General features: G+C 45.6%; 2 protein-coding genes across 2 annotated transcripts in view; one reads left to right on the top strand and one right to left on the bottom strand.

The window, feature by feature from the left end:
- LOC135054614 (zinc finger protein OZF-like) overlaps positions 1-20,989 on the top strand; it is a 31,816-nt gene extending 10,827 nt beyond the window's left edge. The window contains exons 5-7 of the mRNA XM_063957812.1: positions 2,378-2,475; positions 2,605-2,716; positions 17,635-20,989. Coding sequence (XP_063813882.1) covers positions 2,378-2,475; positions 2,605-2,716; positions 17,635-18,725 — 1,301 coding nt within the window. The 3' untranslated portion in view covers positions 18,726-20,989. The remainder of the gene's footprint in view (positions 1-2,377; positions 2,476-2,604; positions 2,717-17,634) is intronic.
- LOC135057111 (uncharacterized) overlaps positions 1-27,957 on the bottom strand; it is a 194,019-nt gene that overhangs the window by 114,571 nt on the left and 51,491 nt on the right. The gene's annotated exons all lie outside the window — the stretch shown is intronic.

Raw genomic sequence — 27,957 nt, 5'->3', positions numbered from 1 at the left:
CACTCAGCCATGCAGGTCTTGGGGTCCATGGTCTCCACCTTCAACATGGTGGAGTATGCCCAATTCCACTCCAGGCCTCTGCAAAGTCTGATTTTGTCATGTTGGAATTGCTAGCACCAGCTCATCAGTTTGCAGACCATAGTGCTATCACTGGAGGTCCGTCTTTCCTTGCTATAGTGGCTACACACGTCCCATTTGAACAAGGGTCATCCCTTTTGGATCCCAGATTAGGTGCTCCCCCACCACGGATGCCAGATGGGGAGCAGTAACTTCTCACCAGTCAATTCAGAATTGCTGGACAATACAGGACAGTAGCCTGCTAATCAACATTCTAAAGATTCAGACAGTGTCCAAAGCACTCCTTCTGGCACAGAATCTTCTTTGCGGCAGCCCGTTCATGTAAGGAGGTACTCGCAGTCAGGCCACCATGAAGGAGGTAGCCCACATTCTCACTTGGGCAGAGCATCACCTCCCGGCTACCTTGGCGGTGTTCATTCCAGGAATTCTCAATTGGGAAGCGGACTTCCTAAGCCGTCAGGATGTACACTCTGGAGAGTGGGCTCTGCATCCGGAAATAGTTCAACTATGGGTGGAAGTGGAGCCTTCCGGATGTGGATCTCATGGCATCATGCTACAATTACAAAGTACCAAGGAACGGGTCCAGAACCAGAGATGCCAGCACAGCTTTCATGGACACTCTGGCAGTTCGGTGGAATTTCAATCTGGCCTACGCCTTCCCTCTGGTATCACTCCTTCCAAGGGTACTTCACAAGTTCAAGCAGGAAGGAGGCATCGTGATCCTCAGAGCCCCACATTGGCCGAGACGTCCTTGGTTTGCAGACCTTCAGGGTCTCTCAGTAGACAATCCCCTCAGACTGCCTCTATGACCAGATCTGTTGATTCAGGGACTGTGTCTACACCCAGACCTGGCTCGTCTGTCTTTGACGGTGTGGCTCTTGAGACATCCCTCTTGAGATTGAGGGGTTTCTCATGCCAGGTAGTGCAGACCATGCTTAGGGCTCGCAAACCTGCCTTGGCTCAGATTTACTACAGAATATGGCATTCGTACTTTTAAGCACCTAGAGGTCACGATTCTAAAACCTTTAGGGTGGCAAGAGTCCTGGCCTCTCTGCAAGCAGGATTGGTTCTGGGTCTCTGCTCTGAGACCCTTAAAGTGCAAGTTTTGCCTCTTTCTGTATGATTTCAATGTAAGATTGCTTCTATACCTGATGTCCGGACCTTTCTTCAGGAGTTCTCAGGATACAACCTCCTTTTGTCCCTCCGGTGGCTCCGTGGGACTTATCTTTAGTTCTTCAGACTTTACAGACTTCACCGTTTGAACTCTTGGAATCTGTGGATTTGAAATGGCTCAGATGGAAGACTTCCTTCTTCCTTCTTGCCGTTGCATCAGCACATCAGTCCGACTTAGGAGCATTATCTTGCCGCTCCCCATTGCTGGATGTTGTTCGTGCACTTCATATTTATGTGGATCGATCCAAATCTCTACGAAGATCAGATACTCTATTTTTTCTATACGGATTTCACTAACAAAGCTGGCCAGCTAACAAGCAGACATTAGATGGCTTCAAATTACTATTTCTCAGGCATACAAAAAGGCAGATCTTCCGGTTTCAAATACCATCAAAGCTCACTCCACTAGATCTGTGGGACCCTCGTTGGCTATTCGTGGGGTGTCTGCTGAACAATTGTGCAGAGCAGCCACGTGGTAGTCTGTCAACACCTTCCTTCATTTTTATTCATTCGATACCTACCTTCGCCTTCCAGGATGCTGCCTTTGGGCAACAGGTTCTCCATACCGTTCAAGAACATCCCCACCCTTAAGGGAAAATGCTTTGGGACATCTCCATGGTAATTCCTGTGGAGCCTATGGACCCTGATGAAGAAAACAAGAGTTATGGTAGACTTTCCATTGTTAGCTCCGTTTCTTCGAGATCCATAGGTTCCACAGGGCACCCACCCTGATGTACGTTGCTTATTGGTATTATTATATGGTCACTAGTACTCCTCTTCTAATATGAGTGTGTTTCTTGAGTGTTCCATTCTTCCTTCTCCTCTGTCCTGCTCCTGCCTTGGTCCTGTTCAATAAACTGGATGGCCTGGGGATGGAGGCGGGGTATAGGGGAGGAAGGACCGGTGCATCCTGGGACCTGGAAGCTTAACTGTTTGGTGCCCAGTTCTCTCCAAGCCACCTATACCCCATGGTATTTTCTGTGGAGCCTATGGACCAGAGTTAACAATGGTAAGTCTACCATGACTCTTGTTTTTGCTGTCATGCTCAGAGCTGCCTAGGTTACTGTACACACGTCACCTGATAATCACATATACACTGTACTCAGTCATTGTGTGTCTCCTGCAGATGGTCCCAGTAACAGAGATACCCCACAGAGATGTCCCCGTCCTCTGTATTCCCAGGACTGTACACAGGAGAATCATAGGATCCCACAGGAGTATCAGGTAGGTAGGATCTAGGGTCTCATCACTATACCAAAGTTACTCTCACTGTATGATCTGTAGAGCAGCTGTGTATTGTCCTATACAGTGATATTATACTACTCAACTGTTATTGTTTTATGGGTTATTTAGAGTGAAGGTCTGACTTATATTAAAGTAGAAGTTACAGAGGGAGAAGAAGAGACGTATGTGAGGGGTGATCAGCAGTGTAAGGAGGAGGAAATCCCTACAGATATCAGCACAGGTGAGTAATAACCACTTATTACAGAGAGGAATCACATATTCTCCTTGTTCCAGGAGGAGGTTTCTAATGAACAGACTTAGGCCCTCATTCCGAGTTGTTCGCTCGCAAGCTGCTTTTAGCAGCATTGCACACGCTAAGCCGCCGCCTACTGGGAGTGAATCTTAGCTTAGCAAAATTGCGAACTAAAGATTCTCTAAATTGCGAATAGAAATTTCTTTGCAGTTTCTGAGTAGCTCGATACTTACTCTGCCACTGCGATCAGTTCAGTCAGTTTCGTTCCTGGTTTGACGTCACAAACACACCCAGCGTTCGGCCAGACACTCCCCTGTTTCTCCAGCCACTCCCGCGTTTTTCCCAGGAACGGCAGCGTTTTTTCACACACTCCCATAAAACGGCCAGTTTCCGCCCAGAAACACCCACTTCCTGTCAATCACACTACGATCACCAGAACGAAGAAAAAACCTCGTAATGCCGTGAGTAAAATACCAAACTTTTTAGCAAATTTACTTGGCGCAGTCGCAGTGCGAACATTGCACATGCGCAATTAGCGGAAAATCGCTGCGATGCAAAGAAAATTACCGAGCGAACAACTCGGAATGAGGGCCTTAATTGGTACCAGAGAAACTAACACGCTGTTCAGCTTTATATTCTCCATTTCCAATTGCCTTGTTATAGTCTAGGGATAATTCCTAGAAATCGTAATCATTAGAAGAATCACAATAAAGAGTTAAAAGTAAACAGTGCATATCGATATCCACTGTCAAATACACCACTTGCTGTATCCATGACAGAAATGATGTGCTTCTATGCTGAAGAATATATATACTGTTCTGTGCAAAAGTTTTAGGCAGGTATGGAAAAAATGCTGCAAAGTAAGAATGCTTTAAAAAATAGCAGGACAACGACCCCAAACATACAGCCAATGTCATTAAGAACTATTTCAGCATAAAGAAGAACAAGGAGTCCTGGAAGTTATTATATGACCCCCACAAAGCCCTGATCTCAACATCTTCAAGTCTGTCTAGGATTACATAAACAGACAGAAGGATTTGAGCAAGCCTACATCCACAAAAGCTCTGTGGTTGGTTCTCCAATATGTTTGGAACAACCTCCCTGCCGAGTTCCTTCAAAAACTATGCGCAAGTGTACCTAGAAGAATTGATGCTGTTTTGAAGGCAAAGGGTGGTCACACCAAATACTGATTTGACTTAGATTTCTCTTCTGTTCAGTTTGTTGATTGATAAAAAAAAACAAAAACTATTAACACTTGTATTTTTAAAAGCATTCAAACAACAAAAAGCAACAAAAGACAACAATGGGGTGCACAACAGCTAGAAGGCATAGTCCAAATGATTCCATCGAAGGTACCATCAGATGCAGCTTATAGAGATTTATACCCCTTTTCCACCTAAGAAGCACGGGTCGCAGCCGGGAGCCTGACACGTGTGCTACCCGGCTGCGGCCCATGCTCAGCCCCCTTTCCCACTGCACTCACCAACCCGGCATATTGCCGGGTTAGTGGCGCTGCTGGCGACACGGAAGGGGTGGCGCTGGGAGATTACATGATCTCCCAGCGCCGCCCTTTCATACACTGTGAACGGGAGCCGTGTCACATCGACACGGCTTCCGTTTACACTGCACAGCTTACCGGGTTGATCTCTTGTTCAACCTGGTAAGTTACCCGGGTAGAATTCCCGGATCACTTGATCCGGGTTTTTGCAGAGGGAGCCATTTCCACTAGCAAAAAACACGGGTAAATGCACGCCCCCATGCATTTACCCGTGTTTTTTGAGCTAGTGGAAAAGGGGTATTACTTGTTTAATAAAAGAACGTTTCAGTCCTTTATGGACTTTCAAGAAGCACATGTTGAGTGGTGCTCATCTTGGTCTATCTTGATAAAAGTCTAACGACTGAAATGTCGAACTGACACTGATTGTCTTGTGGATTCTTTTATGTGGAAAACCCATGAATGCTGCCGCTGCTTGCTATATCTATCTATCTATGAAAATATGTAAATATATATATATACTCACTCACTTTTCCCAGGTAATGAAAAGAGAATATACCAGCACTCACTTGTAGAGATATAAAAAAACAATTATTTATTCTTCATAAAGATTCCATTGCATATAGACCTATATGCAATGGAATCTTTATGAAGAATAAATAATCGTTTTTTCTTCTCTAAAAGAGAGTGCTGGTTTATTCTTTACTCTTTACCTGGGAAAAGTGAGTGTCCAGAAAAAATAAAAAGAAAGAAAGAAATACACACACACACACACACACACACACACACACACACACACACACACACACACACACACACTATGTGTATATATATATATATATATATATATAAAATCAATATTAGCCCATCTGTTTTGTTAGTAATATCTTTCACTGAGTGCTGTCTTTTCCAATATATATATATGTATATATATATATATTATAATTTATTAACAGTTTCATATACTGTATAGCGCAGCATATTCTGTTGTGCTTTACAATTAGAACAACAGTAATTGAACAAAACTGGGTAAAAACAGACAGACATAGAGGTAGGAAGGCCCTGCTCGCAAGCTTACAATCTATGGGGAAATAGGCATTGATACACAAGGATAGATGCTACCTATTGCATAATGGTCCACCAGATTGTTAGGTTCTTAATGGGTTGTATGATATGATCACCCAGCAATGTTGGCCAAGTGTCAGGAGGGTGTGAGATTAAAGAAAGACAAGATATGTGATGTTATGAATACTGTACAGAGAGGATGTAAGTAGATAGGGAAGCACTGAAGGTTATATGGGTGGGTCAGGAATTTGATAGGCTTGTCTGAAGAGGTGAGTTTTCAGGGAACGTTTAAAGGTTTGGAGACTAGAGGCGAGTCTTATTGTGCGTGGGAGGGCATTCCACAGATTGGGTGAAGCCCGGATAAAGTCCTGTAATTTTGAGTGTGAACAAGTAATGCGTGCGGATGAGAGACACAGATCTTGTGCAGAGCTGAGAGGTCGGGTAGGGAGATATTTTGAGATGAGTGAAGAGATGTATGATGGTGCAGTTTGGTTAATAGCCTTGTATGTAAGTAAAATTATTTTCTCCTACGTCGTAGAGGATGCTGGGGACTCCAAAAGGACCATGGGGTATAGACGGGATCCGCAGGAGACATGGGCACACTATAAGACTTTGAATGGGTGTGAACTGGCTCCTCCTTCTATGCCCCTCCTCCAGACTCCAGTTAGACTCTGTGCCCAGAGAGACTGGACACACACTAGGGGAGCTCTCCTGAGTTTCTCTTAAAAGACTTTGTTAGGTTTGTTATTTTCAGGGAGACCTGCTGGCTACAGGCTCCCTGCATCGTGGGACTGAGGGGAGAGAAGCAGACCTACTTCTGTGAGTTTCAAGGGCTCTGCTTCTTTGGCTACTGGACACCATTAGCTCCAGAGGGTTCGATCACTTGGTTCGCCTAGCTGCTCGCTCCCGGAGCCGCGCCGTCACCCCCCTCACAGAGCCAGAAGAAATAAGCCAGGTGAGTAAAGGAAGAACAGAAGACTTCAGTGACGGCAGAAGACTTCAGAGTCTCTGAGGTACCGCGCAGCGGTTGTGCTGCGCGCCATTGCTCCCACACACAAGCGGCACTACAAGGGTGCAGGGCGCAGGGGGGGTGCCCTGGGCAGCAATATACCTCATATATATAGCCTGGCAAAGGCACTGTATACTGACCCCCGCCAGTATAAAAATGTTAAAAACTAGCGGGATTGAAGCGTGCCGAGAAGGGGGCGTGGCTTAGCCCTCACAACTCTATACAGCGCCATTTTCTCCTCACAGAGACGCTGGCCCCGCCAAAACACTGTTGAACAGCTAACAGTGTAAAATGAGGGGGGGGGGCACAGTTGTTTAGTGCAATATAGGTTCAACAATGAAGCACTATATATATATATATATATATATATATATATATATAATGAGCGTGTGGTAAATGATTTGGTAAAAGCTTCTGTGTTTTCCCTGTCAGATACTGGAATCTACCCATTATAGCAATGTCGGTGGGTGTTTAGTACACGTGTGTCGACATGTGTGAGTGCTCTGCCACAAACAGCTATGGGAATCCCTCTTTCGGCATTGCCGACTCCTAATGGTACTTGATTCATGAGATTAAGTGTCAGCATGTCAGTAGTTGTAAGCTTTTCCAAAGAAAACACTGTATGGGAGACACAGACGTATGTGGGTGACCCTGTCGGCACCAACTATTATGACTGGGTGTAAAATAATGTAAAAAACCTATACCTGTATGTGTGTGTATATATATATATATATATATATGTACGGTACGGTTGCATTGAGCTGTAGCTCGAGCACAGACGTGGTAGTATTTGTGGGGGCGTGATATTAAAATTATGTATATATTTCCCTCAGACCCCTCGTGGTAGTAAAAATTTTATTTTGCCCAGTTACTACTCCCTGTTGTCGACACGAATGTCGGCCATAATGTTTCCTGATTAGATCCACAACATTGGCATTCAGTACATGTTCATACACATTCAGAACACATTAATGTCACTAGGGACCCTGCTGTACCTGACAAAATATATATATATATATATATATATATATATATGAGATGTGTATATATATATATATATATATATATATATATGTGTGTATATGTGTATTTAAATGTGTATATTCATATTACAATTTCTGCTGAATGCTGAAGTAAAGTTATTCCTTCTCATGTGCTGGTCGCTCTGTTGATGAAGCTCTAGGTCAGCCGTGACAAGATGGTCTTGAATCCTCACGAGGAGTCCGAGTGTTTATTCTTTTCCCGCCGTGGATAGAATAAAGTGAAAGTCAACCCCTGGTCTGCACGGGGACCTGTCACAACGGATCGTATACAGGAAGCTAAGTGATATTTTAATTATATGCTTTGATGATATTTGCATTACATATGCATGGGGGAGTGCTTGTATTCAGAAATGGTCGGTTACCTTGTCATCCGATATAATTACCCTGGGAGAGATGGGATATTCCTTCAGTTGGGTCTTATCTAGAACATTGCAGCATGCTGCCGTGTGACTACAAGAGGTATGGGACTCTTGGGTTCACGGGCCAATTCCATGGCCGTCTTGACTAGGAGGGCATTGTGGAGTCACCAAGGGAATGCTGAGGCTGACTCAGAGAAATACTGGAGGATCTTCCCTTTGAAGGTGTAACCTGGTTTGGGGATGGCTTTGTTAAGTTGATCTCGGCAGATACCACTGGTAAGTCTACCTTCTTGAGCTATGTTCCCTCACAACGGTTGGTGACGCATTTTTTGTAGGATGCAGTCATTTTGACCGGTTGGATACCGTTTTTTCCCCTTTGCAGGTACTGGAAGGTGAAAAGGTAAGAGGTCTGCAGCCTTTTCAAGTTCACAGAAGCAGATATCATCCTCTGTTTCTACCACATCCACCGCATATCGCTGGGTCTATCTTGCTGGAGCCCACACCGGTGGGAACTCGTCTAATACTGTCCAGTGAGTTAAGAATAGAGTCCAAAGGGGGACATACTGGAGTTTCCAGATGATTCCCCTCACTGATTTTCAAATAGATCTTACTGACTCTCCTCTGGACGGGGAGGTAGTATGTAACGCCATACAAGAGTTGGGTCAGGATCAGGACATTGTCCTGCTGTCTCTGTCACAAAAAAAAAAGCAAAAAGCTGTTATTCAAGCTTTTTCGTGCTTCTGAGCCCGGACAGCTCTGTCAGAACAATCCCAAAAAGATTTCTACTTAAGAGGTTGAACTACAAGATGGAATCTCTCAGGGCAGGGATCTCCAACCTGTAAAAGAAAGAGGGTTTAAATGCGGTTTCATCCGCATTAACCTTACCTGGGTTTGCTATTCAGGATTGTCATTGCCATTTCACCGGAGTGATGGCAGTATGATGGTTTTCCTTCAATAGTAAGAGCCATTATTATTCTGTACTGGGACACTCTCAATACAGAGAATCGCTGTTGATCCCAACGACTGAGATGTCGGAGTTGGGAATAAGATTAGATACTGAACTGTTGAGAGTTTGTTTTTTTTATGTGGTAAGAGATCTTAGGATCCAGAGTCGGATCAGATTTGCAACAGTGTAAACCCATCAATACGTTCCGTTGATGCAGAAGATGGTTGTGGCCTTCGAGGCCATTCGGTGAGCAGGTCAAATGCCAGAGTGGTTTTTGCGGGACCAGTTGGACATGTGGTCCGGGTCTCGCCTGCACAAGCACCGGAAAATAATCCTATTTTCCAGGACCAGGATATCTCTCCTGTGGTGGCTTCACAGTTCTCACCTCCTAGAGGGACGAAGGTTTGGGATCCAGGATGAGATCCTGGTGTCCATGGATACAAGTCTCCGAGGCTGGGGAGCAGTCTTTCCAGGGGAAAAGGTCAAGCCGGAAAGCTTGTCTGCAATAAGCATTCTTGAATTAAGAGCTATTTCGCGATCTGCCCGTCTTAATTCTGTCAGACGACTTAACAGCAGTGGCGTAAGTAAGCCGCTAGGGCAGAATGAAGAGCAAAGCGGCAATGGCAGAAGCCGCAAAAGTTTTTCGCTGGGCGGAAAGGCATGTAAACGCTCTATTAGCGGTCTTCGTTCCGGGTGTAGACAACGGAGAAATAGACTTCCTCAGCAGACACGATCTCCATCCAGGAGAGTGAGGTCTTCATCAAGAAGTTTTCACAGAAGTGACAAGTCTTTGGGGAATTCCTCAATTAGACATGATGGTGTCTCGCCTCAACAAGAAACTTCAGGAATATTGTTCCAGGTAAAGGGACACTCAAGCAATAGCAGTGGACACCCTCGTGACACCGTGGGTGTTTCAGTCGGTCTATGTGTTCCCTCCACTTTCACTCTTTCCGAAGGTGGTAAACATAAGAAGAACAAAGGTTCAGGCGATCCTCATGGTTCCGGTCTAGCCAAGGAGGGCTTGGTATCCAGATCTTCAAGACTTACTCATAGAAGATCCCTGGCCTCTTCCTCTACGAGAGGACCTGTTACAGCAAGGACCATGCGTGTATCAAGACTTACCGCGGCTGCGTTTGACGGCATGGTGGTTGAACGCCATATCCTAGCCCGAAAGGGTATTTCCGGTGAAGTCATTCCCACATTGCTTCAGGCTAGGAAAGGAGTAACGGCGAAGCTTAACCACCGTATTTGGAGGAAGTATGTGTCTTGGTGTGAATCCAAGAAGGCTCCTACGGAAGAATTTCAGCTGGGTCGTTTCTCCATTTTCTGCAAGCAGGTGTGGATGCAGGCCTAAAGTTAGGCTCCATTAAAGTGCAGATTTCGGCCTTATCAATTTTCTTTCAAAAAGAATTGGCCACCCTTCCAGAAGTTCAGACTTTTGTGAAAGGAGTGCTGCACATCCAACCTCCATTTGTGCCCCCAGTGGCGCGATGAGACCTTAACGTGGTGTTGCAGTTTCTTATGTCACACTGCTTGGAACCTTTATGAAAGGTTGAGTTAAAATTTCTCACTTGGAAAGTGGTCATGCTATTGGCTTTGGCGTCCGCAAGGCGGGTGTCGGAATTAGCGGCTTTGTCTCACAAGAGCCCATATTTGATCTTCCATTTAGATAGAGCGGAATTGAGAACTCGACAACAATTTCTGCCAAAAGTGGTTTCTGCTTTTCACATGAACCAACCTATTATGATGCCTGTGGCTACTGAAGCCTTGGCTGATTCGAAGTCTCTCGATGTAGTCAGAGCTTTGAATATTTGTCGCCAGAACGGCTCAGATTGGGGAAACAGAGGCTCTGTTTATCCTGTATGCTCCCAACAAAATTGGGGTTCCTGCTTCTAAGCAGACTGTTGCACGCTGGATCTGTGATACGATTCGGCATGCTCATTCTACGGCTGGATTGCCGTTACCGAAGTCGGTGAAAGCCCATTCTACCAGGAAGGTGGGCTCTTCTTGGGCGGATGCCCGAGGAGTCTCGGCGGTTCAATTTTGCCGAGCAGCTGCTTGGTCGGGTTCAAACACTTTTGCTAAGTTCTACAAGTTTGATACCCTGGCTGACTAGGACCTCATGTTTGCTCAATCGGTGCTGCAGAGTCGTCCGCACTCTCCCGCCCGGTCTGGAGCTTTGTTATAAACCCCATGGTCCTTTTGGAGTCCCCAGCATCCTCTAGGACGTAGGAGAAAATAGTATTTTAATACCTACCGGTAAATCCTTTTCTCTTAGTCCGTAGAGGATGCTGGGCGCCCGTCCCAGTGCGTACTGTATCTGCAGCTATTGGTTGTGATTACACTCATGTGGTGTTTCTTTTCAGTCAAGGCTGTTGCTGACGTTATTCGTGCCATGGCATGCGGTATGATATTATTAATCGTGTTTACACACAGGTTGTGTTACATTTTCGGTCAGCATATTGCTGTATATTTCTCTAACGTCCTAAGTGGATGCTGGGGACTCCGTAAGGACCATGGGGAATAGCGGCTCCGCAGCAGACTGGGCACATCTAAAAGAAAGCTTTAGGACTATCTGGTGTGCACTGGCTCCTCCCCCTATGACCCTCCTCCAAGCCTCAGTTAGATCTCTGTGTCCGAACGAGAAGGGTGCACACTAGGGGCTCTCCTGAGCTTCTTAGTGAAAGTTTTAGTTTAGGTTTTTTATTTTCAGTGAGACCTGCTGGCAACAGGCTCACTGCATCGAGGGACTAAGGGGAGAAGAAGCGAACTCACCTGCGTGCAGAGTGGATTGGGCTTCTTAGGCTACTGGACATTAGCTCCAGAGGGACGCTCACAGGCCCAGCTTGGATGGGTCCCAGAGCCGCGCCGCCGGCCCCCTTACAGAGCCAGAAGGCAGAAGAGGTCCGGAAAATCGGCGGCAGAAGACGTCCTGTCTTCAACAAGGTAGCGCACAGCACTGCAGCTGTGCGCCATTGCTCTCAGCACACTTCACACTCCGGTCACTGAGGGTGCAGGGCGCTGGGGGGGGCGCCCTGAGACGCAATAATAAACACCTTGGATGGCAAAAAATGCATCACATATAGCTCCTGGGCTATATGGATGCATTTAACCCCTGCCAAAATACATAAAAAAACGGGAGATAAGGCCGCCGATAAGGGGGCGGAGCCTATCTCCTCAGCACACTGGCGCCATTTTCCCTCACAGCTCCGTTGGAGGGAAGCTCCCTGGCTCTCCCCTGCAGTCACTACACTACAGAAAGGGTTAAAAAAGAGAGGGGGGCACAAATTAGGCGCAGTATTAACTATACAGCAGCTATAAGGGGAAAAACACTTATATAAGGTTATCCCTGTATATATATAGCGCTCTGGTGTGTGCTGGCAAACTCTCCCTCTGTCTCCCCAAAGGGCTAGTGGGGTCCTGTCCTCTATCAGAGCATTCCCTGTGTGTGTGCTGTATGTCGGTACTTTTGTGTCGACATGTATGAGGAGAAAAATGATGTGGAGACGGAGCAGATTGCCTGTAATAGTGATGTCACCCCCTAGGAGGTCGACACCTGAGTGGATGAACTGTTGGAAGAAATTACGTGACAGTGTCAGCTATGTATAAAAGACAGTGGTTGACATGAGACAGCCGGCTACTCAGCTTGTGCCTGTCCAGACGTCTCATAGGCCGTTAGGGGCTATAAAGCGCCCGTTACCTCAGATGGCAGATATAGACGCCGACACGGATACTGACTCCAGTGTCGACGGTGAAGAGACAAATGTGACTTCCAGTAGGGCCACACATTACATGATTGAGGCAATGAAAAATGTTTTACACATTTCTGATAATACGAGTACCACCAAAAAAAGGGGTATTATGTTCGGTGAGGAAAAACTACCTGTAGTTTTCCTAAATCTGAGAAATTAAATGAGGTGTGTGATGATGCATGGGTTTCCCCCGATAACAATTTCTAAAATGTTATTGGCATTATATCCTTTCCCGCCAGAGGTTAGGGTGCGTTGGGAAACACCCCCTAGGGTGGATAAAGCGCTCACACGCTTGTAAGGGCTCTATCCTCTCCTGAGATGGCCGCCCTTAAGGATCCTGCTGATAGAAAGCAGGAGGGTATCCTAAAATGTATTTACACACATACTGGTGTTATACTGCGACCAGCAATCGCCTCAGCCTGGATGTGCAGTGCTGGGTTGGCGTGGTCGGATTCCCTGACTGAAAATATTGATACCCTAGATAGGGACAGTATATTTTTGCCTATAGAGCATTTGAAAGATGCATTTCTATATATGCGTGATGCACAGCGGAATATTTGCCGACTGGCATCAAGTCTAAGTGCGTTGTCCATTTCTACCAGTAGAGGGTTATGGACACGTCAGTGGTCAGGTGATGCGTATTCCAAACGGCATTTGGAAGTATTGCCTTATTAAGGGGAGGAGTTATTTGGGGTCGGTCTTTCAGACCTGGTGGCCACGGCAACAGCTGGGAAATCCACGTTTGTACCCCAGGTCGCCTCTCAACATGAGAAGACGCCGTATTATCAGGCGCAGTCTTTTCGTGGATAAGCGGGCAAAAGGTTCCTCATTTTCTGCCCCGTGACAGAGGGAGAGGAAAAAGGCTGCAGAAATCAGCCAGTTCCCAGGAACAGAAACCCTCTCCCGCCTCTGCCAAGCCCTCAGTATACGCTGGGGCTTTACAAGCAGAATCAGGCACGGTGGGGGGCCCGTCTCAATGAATTTCAGCGCGCAGTGGGCTCACTCGCAAGTAGACCCCTGGATCCTTCAGGTGATATCTCAGGGGTACAAATTAGAATTCGAGACGTCTCCCCCTCGCCGTTTCCTAAAGTCGGCTTTACCGATGTCTCCTTCTGACAGGGAGACAGTTTTGGAAGCCATTCACAAGCTGTATTCCCAGCAGGTGATAATCAAGATACCCCTCCTGCAACAGGGAACGGGGTATTATTCCACACTGTTGTGGTACCGAAGCCGGACGGCTCGGTGAGACCGATTCTAAATCTAAAATCTTTGAACACTTACATACAGAGGTTCAAATTCAAGATTGAGTCACTCAGAGCAGTGATTGCGAACCTGGAAGAAGGGGACTACATGATGTCTCGGGACATCAAGGATGCTTACCTTCATGTCAAAATTTACCCTTCTCACCAAGGGTACCTCAGGTTTATGGTACAGAACTGTCACTATCAGTTCAGACGCTGCCGTATGGATGGTCCACGGCACCCCGGGTCTTTACCAAGGTAGTGGCCAAAATGATGATATTCCTTCAAAGGAAGGGAATTTTAGTTATCCCTTACTTGGACAATTCCCTGATAAGGGTAAGATCCAGGGAACAGTTGGAGGTCGGTGTAGCACTATCTCAGGTAGTGTTGCTGCAGCACGGTTGGATTCTCAATATTCCAAAATCGCAGCTGGTTCCGACGACTTGTCTTCTGTTCCTAGGGATGATCCTGGACACAGTCCAGAAAAAGGTGTTTCTCCCGGAGGAGAAAGCCAGGGAGTTATCCGAGCTAGTCAGGAACCTCCTAAAACCGAGCCAAGTCTCAGTGCATCAATGCACAAGGGTTCTGGGTAAAATGGTGGCTTCCTACGAAGCAATCCCATTCGGCAGATTCCACGCAAGAACTTTCCAGTGGGACCTGCTGGACAAATGGTCCGGGTCGCATCTTCAGATGCATCAGCGGATTACCCTGTCACCAAGGACAAGGGGTCCCTCCTGTGGTGGTTGCAGAGTGCTCATCTTCTAGAGGGCCGCAGATTCGGCATTCAGGACTGGGTCCTGGTAACCACGGATGCCATCCTGCGAGGCTGGGGAGCAGTCACACAGGGAAGGAATATCCAGGACTTATGGTCAAGCCTGGAGACATCACTTCACATAAATAAAGCTAAGGGACATTTACAATGCTCTAAGCTTAGCAAGACCTCTGCTTCAAGGTCAGCCGGTGTTGATCCAGTCGGACAACATCACGGCGGTCACCCACGTAAACAGACAGGGTGGCACAAGAAGCAGGAGGGCAATGGCAGAAGCTGCAAGGATTCTTCGCTGGGCGGAAAATCATGTGATAGCACTGTCAGCAGTATTCATTCCGGGAGTGGACAACTGGGAAGCAGACTTCCTCAGCACGACCTCCACCCGGGAGAGTGGGGACTTCACCCGGAAATCTTCCACATGATTATAAACCGTTGGGAAAAACTCGACAGGTATTGCGCCAGGTCCAGGGACCCTCAGGCAATAGCTGTAGACGCTCTGGTAACACCGTGGGTGTACCAGTCAGGGTATGTGTTCCCTCCTCTGCCTCTCATACCCAAGGTACTGAGATTGATAAGATGGAGAGGAGTAAGCACTATATTCGTGGCTCCGGATTGGCCAAGAAGGACTTGGTAACCGGAACTTCAAGAGATGCTCACGGAGGATCCGTGGCCTCTACCTCTAAGAAGGGACCTGCTCCAGCAAGGACCCTGTCTGTTCCAAGACTTACCGCGGCTGCGTTTGACGGCATGGCGGTTGAACGCCGGATCCTGAAGGAAAAAAGGCATTCCGGATGAAGTCATCCCTATCCTGATCAAAGCCAGGAAGGATGTAACCGCAAAAACATTATCACCGCAATTGGCGAAAATATGTTGCGTGGTGCGAGGCCAGTAAGGCCCGACGGTGGAAATTCAACTGGGTCGATTCCTACATTTCCTGCAAACAGGAGTGTCTATGGGCTTGAAATTGGGGTCTATTAAGGTTCAAATTTCGGCCCTGTCCATTTTCTTCCAAAAAGAACTAGCTTCAGTCCCTGAAGTTCAGACGTTTGTAAAAGGGGTACTGCATATACAGCCTCCTTTTGTGCCTCCAGTGGCACTTTGGGATCTCAATGTAGTTTTGGGTTCCAAAAGTCACATTGGTTTGAACCACTTAAATCTGTGGAGTTAAAATATCTCACATGGAAAGTGGTCATGCTGTTGGCCCTGGCCTGGGCCAGGCGCGTGTCAGAATTGGCGGCTTTATCCTGAAAAAGCCCTTATCTGATGTTCCATTCGGACAGGGCGGAATTGAGGACTCGTCCTCAGTTTCTCCCTAAGGTGGTTTCAGCGTTTCACCTGAACCAACCTATTTGTGGTGCCTGCGGCTACTAGGGACTTGGAGGACTCCAAGTTGCTAGACGTTGTCAGGGCCCTGAAAATATATGTTTCCAGGAGGGCTGGAGTCAGGAAATCTGACTCGCTGTTTATCCTGTATGCACCCAACAAGCTGGGTGCTCCTGCTTCTAAGCAGACTATTGCTCGTTGGATTTGTAGTACAATTCAGCTTGCACATTCTGTGGCAGGCCTGCCACAGCCAAAAATCTGTAAATGCCCACTCCACAAGGAAGGTGGGCTCATCTTGGGCGGCTGCCCGAGGGGTCTCGGCTTTACAACTTTGCCGAGCAGCTACTTGGTCAGGAGCAAATACGTTTGTAAAATTCTACAAAATTGATATCCTGGCTGAGGAGGACCTGGAGTTCTCTCATTTGGTGCTGCAGAGTCATCCGCACTCTCCCGCCCGTTTGGGAGCTTTGGTATAATCCCCATGGTCCTTTCGGAACCCCAGCATCCACTTAGGACGTTAGAGAAAATAAGAATTTACTTACCGATAATTCTATTTCTCATAGTCCGTAGTGGATGCTGGGCGCCCATCCCAAGTGCGGATTGTCTGCAATACTTGTACATAGTTATTGTTACAAAAATCGGGTTATTATTGTTGTGAGCCATCTTTCAGAGGCTCCTCTGTTATCATGCTGTTAACTGGGTTCAGATCACAGGTTATACGGTGTGATTGGTGTGGCTGGTATGAGTCTTACCCGGGATTCAAAATCCTTCCTTATTGTGTACGCTCGTCCGGGCACAGTATCCTAACTGAGGCTTGGAGAAGGGTCATAGGGGGAGGAGCCAGTGCACACCAGATAGTCCTAAAGCTTTCTTTTAGATGTGCCCAGTCTCCTGCGGAGCCGCTATTCCCCATGGTCCTTACGGAGTCCCCAGCATCCACTACGGACTATGAGAAATAGAATTATCGGTAAGTAAATTCTTATTTTTTCATGCCGCCGGCTGGTGTTCTATTGAATGCCACGTTCTGCGGTATGTTCGTGGTGTGAGCTGGTATGACACTCACCGTGTTTAAACAATAAATTCTTTCCTCGAAATGTCCGTCTCCCTGGGCACAGTTCTGTAACTGGAGCCTGGAGGAGGGGCATAGAGGGAGGAGCCAGTTCACACCCATTCAAAGTCTTATAGTGTGCCCATGTCTCCTGCGGATCCCGTCTATACCCCATGGTCATTTTGGAGTCCCCAGCATCCTCTACGGACTAAGAGAAGAGGTAGGTATTAAAATCCTATTTTATATTTAATACGGTAGAATACCGGTAACCAATGGAGGGACTGACAGAGGGGATCAGCAGATGAAGAACGTCTGGCGAGGAAGATTAGCCTTGTAGCTGCATTCAGAATGGATTGTAGTGGTGAGAGCCTATGTTTGGGAAGACCAGTCAGGGGACTATTACAATAATCAATTCAGGAGATAATAAGAGCATGGATTAGAGTTTATGCTGTGTCTTGTGTAAGATATGGTCGTATTTTGGATATGTTTCTTAGGTGCATGTAACATGATCTTGAGACAGATTGAATGTGGGGAACATAGGACAATCTAGAGTCGAGGATGACACCTAGGCAGCGAGCTTGTGGGGTAGGGATGATTGCTGAGTTCTCAACAGTGATAGAGATATCAGGTTGGTAACTACTATTGGCCAGTGGAAATAGAATTAATTCTGTTTTGGAAATATTACATTTGAGGTGGCGAGATGTCATCCAAGATGAAATGGCAGAAAGGCATTCAGTATATATACACACATCCAGTTTATGGTATTTTGGGTATCTCTCACAGTCATCTTAATCAGAAAATGAAACTCGTTTTACAGGGAAACATTCATATTTCTGTATATCTGTTTTATCCCCAGCAGGTGGATGTAGCAGCAGGAAGATCTCAGAGGATCATCCCATTTTAACTCCAGTTTGTGAAATAGAAGATCACTACATCACCCAGGATTCTCCAGAAGAAAACGTTATTATCCCAATCATACATCCAGAGCTTCACAGTGCAGCTATATCATCTGATCCCTATATTCACGATGAGAATGTTCCTGGAACATCTGATATTTGCACCTACATTACAGCTCTTTCAGTAGATAAGATATTTCCCTGTTCCATTGATGCCAAATGTTTTGCGCAGAGCACACAGCTTATTACCCATCAGCCAGCTAAGGCAGTAGAGAAGCCATTTCCATGCTCTGAGTGTGGGAAATATTTTAGATACAAATCGGCTCTTGTTAGACATGAGAATCTTCACACCGGTGAGATGCCATTTCCATGTGCTGAGTGCGGGAAATGTTTTGCACAGAAATCACATCTTGTTAGACATCAGATAAGTCACACGGGAGAGAAACCATTTCCATGTTCTGAGTGTGGAATGTATTTCAGAGACAAATCACATCTTGTTAGGCATGAGAGACGTCACACGGGTGAGAAACCATTTTCATGTGCTGAATGTGGGAAACGTTTTACACAAAAATCACATCTTGTTATACATGAGAGACTTCATACAGGTGAAAAACCATTTTCATGTTCTGAGTGTGGGAAATGTTTTACACAGAAATCGGCTCTTCTTAAACATGAGAGATATCACACAGGCGAGAAGCCATTTTCATGCTCTGCGTGTGGAATGTACTTTAGAGACAAATCACATCTTGTTAGGCATGAGAGACGTCACACAGGTGAGAGACCATTCTCATGCTCCGAGTGTGGGAAATGTTTTACGCAGAAATCAGATCTTGTTGCACATCAGAGAAGTCACACAGGTGAGAAGCCATTCTCATGCTCTGAGTGTGGGAAATGTTTTACACAGAAATCAGCTCTTGTTGCACATCAGAGACATCACACAGGTGAGAGGCCATTTCCATGTTCTGAGTGTGGGAAATGTTTTACTCAGAAATCACATCTTGTTAAACATCAGAGAAGTCACACAGTTGAGAAACCATTTGCATGCTCTTAGTGATGGAACTGGCAGATATCAGATCATGGTAAACCCTGCCACACAGGTGACACTTTGTACGTTTTCAAGTGGAAACATTTTATCTAAAGAACAAATCTCATTAAGCATATTATTTCTCCTGATATTGGGGTTAATTCAGAGCTAATCACTGTTGTACGAATTCGCAAGGCGGACGATTATCGATCGTCTGCTTACGGATCATAGTGCACACCCGTGAGGCCAAATTGCTAAAAAAAATCCAGTGTCCTTTTTGATCGCTGGGCGTACGCAAGTTGATTGACAGGAAGCCAGCGTTTGTGGGTGGTAACTGGACGTTTTCTTAAGAGTGTCAGGAAAAACGCAGGCGATCCCAAGCGTTTTCAGGGAGGGTGTGTGACGTCAGCTCCGGCCCTGATCAGCCTGTTTCTATCTCACTGTAGGAGTTAGTCCTGGGCTACGCACAGACTGGATAAATCATTAGATGGTGAGTGAGTTGCTGACATATTTTGCAGCTGACCGGCATTTGCAGGGATTTTTGCACACCGTACACAGACTTGCAAGGGGGGTTCACTCTGTCTGGGCGGCGACTATCTGATCGCAAACCTCTGCAAATTCGCAGAGGAACGATCAGGTCTGAATTAGGCCCCTTTTATTGACCCCTCCTCTCATTTCTTTGTTACAGACAGTAAAGGGCTGAGCTGGCACTATTCCATTGACTGTATAGTGTATTTGTTATTTTTCTTGTTATCCATCTTGAGTGATGCAATTGGTACGGGCCGCTAAGAAATTAGTGACTGGTATGCCATACCCCTTATCACCTTACTGCTGGCACCAGGCTTGGACTGGCCCACAGGGGTACAGGAGAAACCACTGGTGGTCCCTCTGCCTGGGGGCCCACCTCCTGCTCTAAGGGTCAGGTTCCAGATTGTGCATTTGAATTATACATCATACATATGTTACCTTATACTGGACTATGGTGTATTTTCTACAGTGCATTGCTGTTATTAATCTGTTACATTATCATGCATGCAACAGATGAATTTACTGTACATATTTATGAAGGGGCCCAGACGTTGCACTCTCTAATGGTTAGTCAAACCAATGAGGTGGCAGGCCACACCCCCTCTGCAGACTGGCCACACCATTAAACATGGGCTCCTACCACTGCATTTCCCCCGTGGGCCCTACATGCCCCAGTCCGACACTGGCTGGCACTAATAGTTGTGCGCTGTGACCGACCCTGGGCTGTGAGTGACTGGAGGCAGCCAGCGCTTCCCGGAGTGCTGTACTTGCCCCAAAAGTGGCCAAAAAAATGGTGGCGTGATGTGTAGACAGGCCCATGTAACACATGGCCACGCCCATTATTGGTGCATGAATGTGCAGACAATACCAGCAATTACATTAAATCTACTTGCAGCACGGTCCATATGTGTGTGGTCTGACTAGAATCACAGTGCGTGTATATTTATATATCATCCAGATTTCATTTTATGCTGTATACACTGATATTTTCCTAACCGCTACACTGTAATATCTTATAATGTTATCTTTCTGTCAACTGTGACATCGCTTTATATTTTGGCTTTATGAAATACATTTCAGCGCTAATTGCAACAAAATAAGAGTTTTGATCTGGTTTTCCCCTCTCTTCTACTATGAGGAGAGAGGGGCTCAATGATGAGGGGATCTATTCATTAAAGGTAAGTTTATGGAAAGGGGTTTTAACGACCCCAAACGAGGTTGCTCAGGACCGGTAGACCCTGCGGAGGATTTACCGGATCAATGTAGCGTAAGTAACATTTTAGCTGTTACCTGTCCTAGTTTTACCCACACACTCAATGTTTGGTCTTTTGGTGGAATTTTCCTTTAAGACCTACAAGACGCACAGCAACGATCAGGTCTGAATCACCACCCCATGTTGTGAATTCTCTGTAGCCCTTGCTTATCTGTCCGAGAAACCCTGGGTTACAAGCACACAAGAAACCTTCAGACACACAATCTATTCTGGTATTGAAAGGGTTAAATACCAAAGATGGGGGAGGATGTCAAGGAGCAGTTTCATAAATGTGTGTTGTAGCTGAATCAGTGTTATTCTCTAAAGGTAGCCACATGGCTAAAATGCCCAACTGCTATCATGAGGGACCTTAATCCGTACATTGTTGAATTTGAAGGTAATACCTAAACTTTGTTTTTATCCTTTTTATTTTCTTTGAAATTGTCTGTAATCTGTGTGTACTTTAAAATATTCATATACTCTTTGTAATTCTTTTTTTTAAACTGTAAGCCTTGACGTTATTCTTGAAATTAAAATGTAATTTCTAGTTCTGATATTCTGTGTTCTTAGACCTAAGCCCTTGTGCTACTGTCTTTTAAAGCATATATACTATGAACAGAGCCGAAGGGCCACCGTCAGAGGAGTTTCCTCCTGAAATCCCTTTGGTGGTGGCAGACCATTATATTTTATTGTTAAAATAATATGCAAAACACCAAAATCACAATTTCCTAGAAGGCGTTTTGAGTCAGGCACGATCGTGACAAACTGGTTGGCAACTTGGATAATTTTTTTTTTTTATAAGAACGTGAATGTGGGAATACTTCCTTGTGAGGAACACCCAATTCATCAGATCTCAGAGCTTTACAATAGTTTAAAAGCCACAAAGTGAAAGCAATTTCTATTCCCCATCCCTTCTCTTCTTTTTCCTATCTGTGTATTTGCCCAAAGATGATCACAGACTACAAGAGGCTCAGGATGGAGGATTTTGTGGCGTGGTGTGTGAAGAGGAATCTTGTCAGCGTGGATCAGACCAAGGAGCAGCTGATTCAGGCCCTGATGGAAGCAGATAGGCAGCTGGAGACTGGAGGAGGTCAAGTGGATCCCAGGTCTGAGGTTGGAGAAAAGCTGGTGCTGGAGGTTAAGGGGGAACCCAGCCATCGTGGATTGGGCACCTCTGCTACTTCCAGCAGGGATTCTAACTAGGATCTGTATCTACAGATATCACTTATGTATGTGAAGCAGCCGGACAATGCAATGATGCTGCATCTCATACAGCAGTTCACAGCTGTGGACTGAGAGGCAGCTAGGGAATAGGCTGTTGCTGCAAAACATGAAACAGATCGCCGGTATCAGTTGGAGCTAACTAAACTCAACCGATAGCCTGTGGACAGTGATGCAAATCCCAAGAGACCAGGTCCCGACCATTTCCTTGTGTTGGAGAAGGAGAGTGATTTGGACATCTTCAGAAGCTTTGATAAAATGTGCAGTTCACAGTGGACACTAGTTTTTGGGAAAGTCATTTAACCCCTGGATTAAGAGGGAAAGCTCTGGAAGCTTTCACAGACCTTCCGCAAGGATTGGATGGTGATTATGCAGCCATTAAGAAAGTGGTGCTGGCCCATTTTAATATCACCCCTGAGGCTTACAGACAAAAATACAGAGAACAGCTTCTAATACTTATGCTGGACTGTTAGCACAATAAACAACCTTTCTGCAGCAATGGATGGAAGGACTATGCGATTAGACCTCATCCTGCAGAAGCAACTTATCTTGATGTGCCCAGTGGATCTTAGACCATGAACTCGCTAGCCTCACTTGTGTGGAAAAGCAACTTCAAGGTGTGGCCCCATCAACCTCCCCTGCACCCACTACCAAGGTTTCATTGCAAGTTGAGAGGGTAGAGGAAAGCCTGTCTTGGCTGTAGGTGTTTTACATGTGACTATGGGGGTCATTCCGAGTGGATCGCTAGCTGAAAATGTTTGCTGCGCAGCGATGATGCAAAAAAATGGCACTTCTCATGCGTATGCGGCGCAGTGCGCACGCGCGACGTACTTTCACAACGGCTGAAGTAGTTTCACACAAGGTCAAGCTTTTCAGTCGCAGTGCTGGCCGCAGGGGACGTTTCTAGGTGGCAACTGACCGTTTTCATGGAACGATCGAAAACACAGGCGTGCCCGGAAAAACGCAAGCGTGGCTGGGTGAACGCAGGGCATGTTTGTGACGTCTAATCTGGAACTAAACAGTCTGAAGGGATCCCAAGCTAGGAGTAGGTCTCGAGTTACCTGAAACTGCACAAAAATTTTTTGTAGTCGCTCTGCGATCCTTTCGTTCGCACTTCTGCTAAGCTAAAATACACTCCCAGAGGGTGGCGGCTTTGCGTTTGCACAGCTGCTAAAAACAGCTAGCAAGCGATCAACTCGGAATGACCCCCTATGTGGGCTACATAAGTATTAATTGCCTCATAAAAAGAGAAAGCTGGAAACGTCTCCTAAAGTGAACAACAGTGAAACCTGTGCTGACTGTATTATGTGCAAGAGGACCACATGAAGGCGCCCGGAACATTGTGTGAGCTGTCAGTGTTGGGGACCAGGTAACTGTGGAGCTTCTGGGTTTTGGGGACCATTTGACACTTGTCCATCCAGCTTTAGTGGTGCCTGAGAACTTTGTCCCTAGAAAGACAATTACTGTAAGGGGTGGAAAGCATGCACCCCGAAGTCGCAATTGCGAGGGTGTATATGGAGTGGGGAGAGGCATTAGGGAGGTGGGGGTGTTACCCAAATGCCTAACAATGTTCTGATTAGGACAGATCTGTGTCAGATGTGGGCAAATACAGATGTAGCCATGCTCATCTTTACATAGTAACATAGTCGGTGAGGTTGAAAAAAGTCCACTAGTCCATCGAGTTCGACCTGAGTTATATTATATTCCCTATTCTATTCTGGTTAAAGGCTATATCCTCAGATATATTTTTCTGTTAGAAATTTATCGAAGCCATTTTTAAATGCATTGACCGAGGGCCTAATTCAGATCTGATCGCAGCAGCAAATTTGTTAGCTAATGGGCAAAACCATGTGCACTGCAGGGGGGCAGATATAACGTGCAGAGAGAGTTCGATGTGGGTGGGTTATGTTGTTTCTGTGCAGGATAAATACTGAAATTTTAGGGGGGAAAAACACCCACCTCCTGGCGCAAATTGCAGTGTTTACAAAGTCAAAATAATTGAGTTTATTTAATCGAAGTAGTACTAGCAGCAAATAAAGCAGGCTTGCAAAAGCCTGTGGCAACTGAAAAAATACACAGAAAGGGACTATTGCACTTGGTACACAAAGGGGGGGATTCAAATGTTTGAAAGGTCAGTTCGGAGTCTGTTTTTTCCTATATAATAGGAAAAAACAGACACCCAACCAACTTTTCAAACATTTGAATTCCACCCTAAGTATATAGTGGCTAATTCAAGTTGGATCTCAAATCGCCATCCAACCAGAATTTTTACAATTGGGGCCGCAGAAAATGCGATTGCCGCTGTCTGTCAATCAGGCAGAGGTGGCCACACTCCGTTTCCAGGGAGGAGACGGAGCTTTGCGGGGGCGGGTTGATGCGGACAGTGGGTGGGGCAACGCAAATGGGGGCACGATCACGCCGTGACAGGTAAGATGGCGCCGGTACTCAAGCTGATTATCCTGCAATTCACTGATGTTCAAAATGCACACCACTAACCAGTATATCATTTTTTTCGACACTGTAGTTTAGGTAAATAGTCCGGAATAAATCCAATCACTGGTGTAGTATCTAAAAAGGCACAATATATTTATACTGGCCAGATGGTAGTAACCAATAGCAACCTTGTAGTTCCACAATGGGAAGAGTGTCTCCAATTTGACTGTCACTGGCGTCCCAGTGCAGATTAGAGCTCCAGCAAGGTGATTAGCACAATGGAAAGGATTCAATAATAAACAGTTAGTGATATATAGTTACCGCTCCAGAACAGGAACCGGCATGATGGAGAGTGCAGTCACCACCAGCACTATTGAGGTTCTGAAACTGTCCTGGCGGGCGGGATTGCGGTCTCACCTATCGGTGACATTCTCACCGAGTAGCAGCAGTAGTAACAGCTCTGTCCTGGCTGACAGAAATGCGGTCTCTCCAAGTGGTAACGCCCCCACTGGGTGATAACGGCAACAGCGGCTCTATTTTGGCGGGCAGAAATAAGGTCTCCAGATGGCCGTACTATCACTGGGTGGTGGCAGCTTTATCCCGGCAGGCGGGAGTCCAATCTCCGGATAGTGGTGTGAGGAGACCAGGGAAAGGGATGTCTAGGACTTGCTTTCATGTTAAAAAGGAAAAAGTTAATCCTATGGCCCAAGTTCTGAGTTCTTAAATTGAAGCCCTCAGTCTGTAGAATTCACACACAGGAAATATCCCAGACACAGACAGCAAGGGAGTGTTCCTTTTAGAAAATCCCTCCTCCTTCCCCTCTGGAAAGACTGACATGATCCACCAATCAGAAAGGAGGAGAGAGAAGGAACCAGCAAGGGAGAATTTTGGGAGTCAGGAAGTTGCGGGGAGAAAGAGACTGTGTGTATGGAGGTGATGGTGCACAGCTAGACTCACTGGAGGTTTGGGTGTCCCCTCTCAGTGTCAGCAGTGACCAGCCACTTTGTGCCCTGCTACAGTTGTCATTGCTGCCCAGGACTGGAAGAGATATAGAGCAGCTGGTAAGGACTTTGCTGAACTCTGAGTGGACATTATTAGTATAACCCTGCTTGCTGTTCACTGGATTTCTGGGTCTCCCTGAATAAAGATCACCTTGTTTTCATTATAACCCGCTCCACGGTGTGATCCCTGAAACCCAGGATACCCAGGTCACCTGATATCCTCACAAGTGGCATTCTCACTGGATAGTAGTAGCAATTAGTGGCTGTGTATCAATGCAGGATAGCAGCACCAATTAGGGATGACGTCAACGCGTTTCATCCTGTAATCTCGGGACTTTCTCAAGACTGCAGGACTGTTCAAGTCTCTGTCCTTTTAAGCTTCCCTAATTGTATTCACCTGTGGGTGTTAACCCACTCATAGAAAATAGCAAATTCACATGTGTATTCATTAGGATTCAAACAATTACGTCAGCAATGGGTCATATAGAAAAATAAATTAAACCGATGGTTATATATGAGTATATTAACCCAGAGATAACACCTTAGTTATATTAACGGAAAGGGCCAAATGTAATAGAGTGAGAGTTTCAAAAAGTGAGATTTGGTAAGATTTGCATTTACACAGCAAGATCAACCTGGTTTTGCTGTGTAAATGATTGCCACTTTAAAAAAAAAACTGAAAATCCTTACCAAATCTCTCACTTTCTGAAACTCTCACTCTATTAGATTTGGCCCCAAGTCTCTTATAATCATACATACAGAGAGAGCTGTTACTACCACTGCTACTCGGTGAGAGCGTCAGTCATTCAGAGACATTTCTGTCAGGACAAAGTTTCAGAACCTCAATAGTGCTGGCGGTGACTGCACTCTCCATCACGCTGGGTCCCGTTCTGGAGCGGTAGCTACAGTTGCAAGAAAAAGTATGTGAACCCTTTGGCATTTCCTGGATTTGTGCATAAATTGGTCATAAAATCTGTTCTGATCTTCATCTAAGTCACAACAATAGACACACACAGTCTGCTGAAACTAATACCACACAAACAATTATATGTTCTCATGTTTTTATTGAACACACCATGTAAACATTCACAGTGCAGGGTGGACAAAGTATGTGAACCCTTGGATTTAATAACTGGTTGACCCTCCTTTGGCAGCAATAACTACAACCAAACGTTTCCTATAGTTGCATATCAGACCTGCACAACAGTCAGGAGGAATTTTGGACCATTCCTCTTTACAAAACTGTTTCAGTTCAGCAATATTCTTGGGTTGTCTGGTGTGAATCGCTCTCTTGAGGTCATGCCACAGCATCTCAATCAGGTTGAGGTCAGGACTCTGACTGGGCCACTTCAGAAGGCGTATTTTCTTCTGTTGAAGCCAAACTGTTGTTGATCTACTTCTGTGCTTTGGGTCGTTGTCCTGTTGCAATACCCATATAGATAATTAGATAGTTACATAGTTTGTGAGGTTGAAAAAAGACATCCGTCCATCGAGTTCAACCTATTTGTGTTCTCCTACTCTGTTGATAAAGTCGGCCGTTGTGTTGTATTCCCTCATTTTATTATAACTATGGTACGTGATCTATCCACCATAACCCTGTATATCCTTATCCATGAGGAATTTAGGCCATTCTTAAAAGTATAGACCGAGTCTGCCATTACTACTTTCTCAGGCAGGTAATTCCAAACTCATATTGTCCTTACTGTGAAAAAACCTTTCCGACTCTGTGTGTGGCACCTCCTCTCCTCTAACCTAAGTGGGTGTCCATGTGTTTTCTGTGCTGGTCTTAACAAAAACAGATCCCCCGAAAGATCTGTGTATTGTCCCCTTAAATATTTATATATGTTGATCATGTCCCCTCGTAATCTCCTCTTTTCTAGTGTGAACATGTCAAGCCTTGCAAGTCTTTCCTGGTATTCCAGCGTCTCTATCCCCATAATTAGTTTGGACACCCGCCTCTGAACCTTTTCTAGTTCCAGGATATCCTTTTTGTAGTAGAGTGCCCAAAATTGTGCGCAGTATTCCAGATGGGGCCTCACTAGGGCTTTATATAATGGGAGTATAGGATGATTATGATAATGGCGGATGTAAGATCATTATATACGATCATCAATCATGAGATAGGGATTGAGGCCGTTAAAGATCATCTGAAAGAGAGCGATATAGAACCAACAATACAGGAATTTATTACGGAAGGTGTAAGATTTATCCTTACAAACAATTATTTCAAGTTTGACGGGGATTTCTACCTCCAAAAAACAGGAACAGCTATGGGCACCAGGTTCGCTCCAAGTTACGCTAACATCTTTATGGGGAAATGCGAAACCAATTACATCTGGAATCACAACCCATTTAGTGCGAACCTAGTGACCTGGAGAAGATATATCAGTGATGTAATTTTTATATGAAAGGGCGATGAAACCCTGTTGGACAGTTTTTTCATCTATCTAAATAATAACTCTATGAACAAAGAATTTACTTTCACAAAAAGTACAGAATCAGTAGATTTTTTGGATATTAGTATCTATACCGACAATGGGACTTTAGGCTCCAAAACATACACAAAGCCAACAGATTCTCAAACCCAGTGACGTGCGGTGAGGTCAGAGGCTGGGGAGGCACAAATGGTGGTGGCTCTCAGTGACAGGAGCCTGTCTCACCCCCTACACACTTTAACTCTTATGTCCCTGCACTACATCCATGCAAACACAGGGAGAACATACTGTACATACAGTAATAGCCAAGTCACAGCCATCACCCTAGTGTTGTGAGTAAACTGTTGGATACTAACTTCTGGGTGATGTGCCCCCATTGCCCCCTCACC

Source organism: Pseudophryne corroboree, chromosome 3 (genome assembly GCF_028390025.1).
Source record: "Pseudophryne corroboree isolate aPseCor3 chromosome 3, aPseCor3.hap2, whole genome shotgun sequence".
Taxonomy (NCBI): Eukaryota; Metazoa; Chordata; class Amphibia; order Anura; family Myobatrachidae; genus Pseudophryne; species Pseudophryne corroboree.
This window is presented reverse-complemented; position numbering and strand designations above follow the sequence as displayed.